We start from the raw sequence: 5,372 nt of genomic DNA, 5'->3' as shown, positions 1-5,372 counted from the left end.
TTACAGAGGTGGGCTTTCCTCCTCACCACAAGGGCACAAAATCGATTTTGTCCCATAACACCTGGTAAAACGTAAGCACCATTTAAAAAGGAATTAATGTTTCCAAACTCAACTGGATGTCGTAAGCAGCTCCCGAACGCTCACAATATTTAAGAACATCTAGTAGTTCTAAAAGTACAAGCGCATTCCATCACGGTTTGGCAGTCTATTACATCTCCATACAAGAACATCCGCTTGCTCTCCATCCAAATTATGAAGAGTTTTATCGCTGACTTCAGAGACTGGATTTGAAAGGAAAACCAACATTCTTAACGTCAAAAACACAACTTTCTTTAAGGAATCAAAAATGTGCAAAGTGGCAGTGGCTGTCCCGACCAGACAATTTAAAAACAACAAAAAAGAGAGACTTTTTTATTTAAAAAGAATTAGCAAGTCTGCATGTGTTCTAATTTTTTTATCAACTGCTGCTGCCGGACTTGAAGTTTTTCCTTTTCTAGCAATAACTTGTGCTCCTCAGACTGTAAGGAATGAACATACTCAGTGGCTTTTTTCAAGATGACAACTTTTGCTGCTTTCTCATTTTTCACCAGTTCTGGCACATGGTCCCTTAATGTGAGGAAACTTGACCTCAGGTCATTACGTCGCTGGCGTTCCAGGATGTTGTGGTTACGTCGACGCTCGCTGTCTTCCGAGTCTGAGTTTCGAGGACTTGAGCTCTTCGGCTTTGGTTGGGTCATGGTTTTTATGGGACGGGGTGCTTCACTTTTTAGCTTTTTCTGTGGTGGCGCATCTTCGCTTTCCATGTACGGAGAAGGCGCAGCATAGTTGTGTTGCTGATGAATAGGGGCGCAGCGCTTAAGAATGACTTCATTTGGCTGAGTTCTCATAGAGGCCAAGGGGCTCACATTTTTGGAGCGCACTGTGATAGTCAGGGTAGTAACGGGTTTGTTGGAAGAGGAGCGCCTCTTTTCCACTGTTACCACATCGATTTCTTCTTCCTCATCCTCTTCTTCCTCATCATCATCTTTTGAAAGGGGGGGGGAGAAAAACAACCAGCCGTTATTCTCTGAGGAAAACATACCAGAAGGCTCTCAAGCATTTAGCATTAATTAGCATATATGTATGCTAAATAAAGGCAATTCCCAGGGCAAATATTAACGTATAAATATTTAAATGCTCAAAATATGCAGTGCAAACAGGAAAACAGCATTTAAAAAGGGAAAAGGCAAGTCTGTATACCCCAGCCCCAGCAGAGATCTTTTAATAAGTGGTTTTTCATATACAATAGTGGTAAGAATAGGACTTTCAGCTATGCAAGAAATCAAGTAACAACCCAAATACTTGATGGGAGGGAATATTAAAAAGAATCACCTAATTTGTATTGGGAGCCACTTTTTTGTAGATTTAAATTCAAAGGAAAAAAAACAAACAAAAAAACCCCACGAAGACACACAACACACACACACACAAACTATGGAACAAACATTTTTCTTTTTTTAAAAAAAGGACCGCAGAAGTGAACAATTGTTGGATTTGTTCTTATGGAGAATGCAAAGCTGTTCCAGTTGGTAGGTCCCTTTAAGCCCAAGTTCTGGTTTACTGCCAAGAAGACAGCTGTTGTGAAGGAGTTCTCCCCTCCCTCAAAGCTGTCAATATGCGGACCTTAACAGAGCTCTGAAGTGAGGCTGATCGTCAAAGTTTATGATGATGGCGGGGGTATGGATCCACTCATTTACATAAGAGAAAAAACGTTTTACTGGCACATAGGATCTTTTTGTTTCTTTCCTATCTTCCCCTGAGGAGTGCAGACGTTTTTACAATAGTCAAAAAGATGGTGGTATTCTGCACTGTGCTCTGTTGAAACCAGTCATGAGTATTTGTTTGCTGCTATATCAGTGCCTTTGAACAAGATACAAAATCAGTCTCCTCACCTCACTAATTAATAATTCTGAAAACAGGCCTGTTTACACTTTTTTTTGCCATATGCAGCAGTTTTTAGGCCAAGCATAGTTAAAACATGGAATAAACGCTATTATGGCATTTGGCATAAAGGGGCTTAAGCCAGGTTTCTCTTCCAGGCAACCCATCATCACTACTTAAATTCCCTTATAGCTTAGGAAGCCCCACACGGTTGTGTGTGTGGGGGGGGGAAGAGTCCCCCAAATAAACTTTCTGAGAGTGGGAGTAACAAAGGCAAGCACACTGCCATCTACTGGTCATCCTTTGTAACAAACCCAACAGGGAAGCCAGCAATAAAGCTCACTTACTCTTTGAATGGCCAAGGAGCATGCTAGTTCATTCTTTGTTAAATCTTTTAAAAGGGCAAGATCTACAATTTTTTTTCTCCTCCCAAAGACAATGTATGTGCCATGTTTGACATCATGGATAACTCCTGGGTCAAGTGCTGCTGGGACATAGCCCAGCTCAGCCTCTCAGAAGCCAAGTTGTTGAAAAACACAGCTGTAAGAGGTTCAACTTTTCCTCACATCTGTCCTACCTTTTTATCACTTCTGCCCCTTTCAATCTTGCTAATTCTAAGTCAGAGGACCCCACAAAGGCTATGGGCACCAACTTTCCCTCGGGCCTCTGCTCCTTTAAACTAAGGGTGCAATCCTAAACCGATTTCCCCCCCTAAATCTAGAAAGATCAATGGGCTTAGATGGGTGTAACTCTGGTTAGGATTGGAGCATAAATTATCAAAGTATCATACACAAAAAATAAGACCCATGATAAATTTCACTGATCATTGTATCATATTGAGGCATGGGGGGGGGGGAGGCAGTAAATGACCTACTTTTAATTTAGTGGCAGGGAGAAGAGGGTTAAAAGCCTGAGAGAGGGTAGTCCTTGTTTGCTATCTGTGCCCGCAGACCAAAATACAGCAACCTACTCTTATCCCAGCACCATCATATGGGTGATATGTGAACAGCTAAAGGCAGGATATTTGATTAGCACGTGTATCAGGCAAACAGAATGTGGTATTTCCATCACAAATGCATGATTCAGCTTCCAGCTGGCTGGGCAAATATGTGTCCTACATCTGAGGAAGCCCATCGTACTGTAAGTTGGGGAGCTGCATGGGGAGGTGTAGAGAAGAGGGCCCCCCTTGTGCATAACCATGATCAACCGGAAGGAACTATTTACCAGAATCGCTCAGAGTGTCGTCCCCCGAACTGCTGTTGGCACGGCTTTCGCTGGCTACACTGGGGTGGCGTCCGCTGCGCGAAGGGGGGCCCGCTGTCCCTTGCACGGCCCCACCGGTGCTGGTAACATTCACCCGGATGCCGGCCACTCCCCCTGCAGCTGAGGTGGGAGCTGCAGCCCCCGCCGGCTCTCTCTTGTTCATGGGGAAAGGGAAAACCACCGCTGGGTCTACACACTCCGAGACCGAGTTGTTCAGCTCTCCCTGGCTGCCACTGTCGTTTGCAGCACTGGCATTGGGGGCGGCCGAGGAGGAGGAGGAGGTGGCGGCAGAGCCAGCTGTGGCGGGAGCTGCTGCAGCTGCCCCTCCCTTGCTCTGCAGCTTCTCATGGACTGCCCTTTCCAGTTTCTCCCGGGCGGAGAAGCCACTCCACATACAGTCCTGGATGATGATGGCGTTGAGGTTGCTCCTCTGTCCTAAGCCGGTATCGAAGGAGTCCCCTCCATCCGTGCTGCCCCACAGGTCAGCTTCTGGGGGCAGCAGCAGCAATTCCGAAGCCCAGTCCAGAGAGTCGCTGGTTCGGAACCCCCCGAGAGCCACTGCTCCCCACGCTAAGGGGGCCCCTCCTGGAGGGTTCTCCTGCAGACCCGCTGGACTCGGAGACAGGGGAGGTGTAGGCAGGAGCTCAAACTTTTTCCAGATGTCCTCCCCTGGGGGAGCAGAGTCCGGACCACACAGATAAAAATCGTCTTCGTCCGGATAGAAGCAAGGCTGCAAGGAGTCAAATTCGAGGTCTGGATTTTTACTGACCATCCCGGGCATCTCTGCCGTTTGTTTTCTTCAATAGAAATCCGTTCCGGTTGGGCTTCAATAATTTCGAGGGGGAATTCTGTTTTGTTTCCCACTTGGATATGCTCCCCTTTCCAGCAGGATCTGAAAAGAAGGGGAGGAAAAAAACAAAATTAGATGAACAATTCAGATATGTGTACGCCTAGTTTGTGATGCATTCATTTTACAATTTATGCTTGTTTGTTTGTTTTAAAAAGCCAAAACTCCTGCAATGATTGCACTGGGGTGTGCAGCCAACTCACCAAAGAGCAGCTAAAAACCAGACTGCACCCCTACTCAAACAGCTGCCGGGTTTTCTACCTTCTGTAGCAAGCAAAGCAGAGGAGCACTATGTGTGTTTGTGTATATGAATGGACAATTGGCAACCCTGCGCAGTCTCTCTCATGCCTTTCAGAGGAAAAAAGAATGTTCACAGATGCCTGGTCGGAGCTGCAACCGCAGTAGCTTCTTTGGGAGGGGGGAGATTTAAACGCCCTCTGGATATGGCAGGAAAGTAAGAGGAAGTTTCTTCCCTCTTTTGTCATCTGCTAAGAAGGAAAAAGGAGGAAGGAAGGATGTTGGGGGGGGGGGGGCCGCGCCGGGCGACGAGGGAGGGGAGAGGCTCTCCTTTGCAAACTGCCAATTCCATTCATTCCCAGTTCCTGCTTCCAGCAACCCACACGCAGCACAGACAGTGGGAAGCAAGTAAAGGAAGCGGCCAAAGCGGCAAGCATCAGGCAATACAGTGAAATCCGACACACAACCCACTGGATCTCGATCGTCGCGGGGGGAAAAAAACCTTCCGATACCCTAATACGGCACCGGAAGTTTTCTGCATCCACACGCCCGATCAAGCGAGGTTTCAGAGGCGTCCGTTGCATCCGAGGAAACCGACTATACACGCCCGAACAAAACGCGTCCGGGGGCCGCGAGGCTCTTGTTTATTTCTGGCATACGTTACGCAGGGGGCGGGGAGGGGGGGGGAGATGTAATCGAGAAGTCAAGGTGTTTGGTGGTCTTCGCACTGCCATTTTGTAGTACATCCCTGGGAGAGAAACCTGGCGGGTCTGCTCAGAACCCCCCTCCGGTCTGTCTGATGGGGCTTCCTCCGAGACCGCTCGGGACTGCCCCGCGAGCTTCCCGCCCGCCACGAGCCGTTCCCCGCATCCCCTTGCCGGAAGATCTTCCCGATCGCCAGAGGGGAGGGGAAGGTCTGTGCCCTCACAACAAACACAGCCGTGCCCCCGATCCACCGCGGCGCCAGCCCAGACCCACGGCAGGATTTCCACACACACACACACACACACACACACACCCCACGACTGAATTCTGAACTACGCTGCGGCAACCTTCCAAACTGCATGCAGGTCAGCGGGGGGGAGGGGGGGGCTACAAACTGGGG

At 48.3% G+C, this 5,372-nt stretch overlaps 1 protein-coding gene across 2 annotated transcripts in view; it reads right to left on the bottom strand.

Moving 5' to 3' along the window:
* Positions 1–204: 204 nt before the first annotated feature.
* The window catches only part of MYCN (v-myc avian myelocytomatosis viral oncogene neuroblastoma derived homolog), a 5,692-nt gene continuing 524 nt past the window's right edge, over positions 205–5,372 (bottom strand). The window contains exons 1-3 of one of the 2 annotated variants that reach the window (XM_015423775.1): positions 4,234–4,271; positions 3,145–4,075; positions 205–1,024 (exon numbers count right to left, since the gene is read on the bottom strand). In XM_015423775.1, the coding sequence (XP_015279261.1) occupies positions 426–1,024; positions 3,145–3,964 (1,419 nt within the window). In that variant the 5' untranslated portion in view covers positions 3,965–4,075; positions 4,234–4,271 and the 3' untranslated portion in view covers positions 205–425. Of the gene's footprint in view, positions 1,025–3,144; positions 4,076–4,233; positions 4,272–5,372 lie in introns of those variants that run through there. The other variant, XM_015423774.1, reaches the window with a different exon arrangement.

This window comes from Gekko japonicus, unplaced genomic scaffold (assembly GCF_001447785.1).
Source record: "Gekko japonicus isolate JY-2015 unplaced genomic scaffold, Gekko_japonicus_V1.1 scaffold121, whole genome shotgun sequence".
Taxonomy (NCBI): domain Eukaryota; kingdom Metazoa; phylum Chordata; class Lepidosauria; order Squamata; family Gekkonidae; genus Gekko; species Gekko japonicus.
Note: the sequence above shows the minus strand (reverse complement) of the source record. Positions and strands in the feature narration are given on the sequence as shown.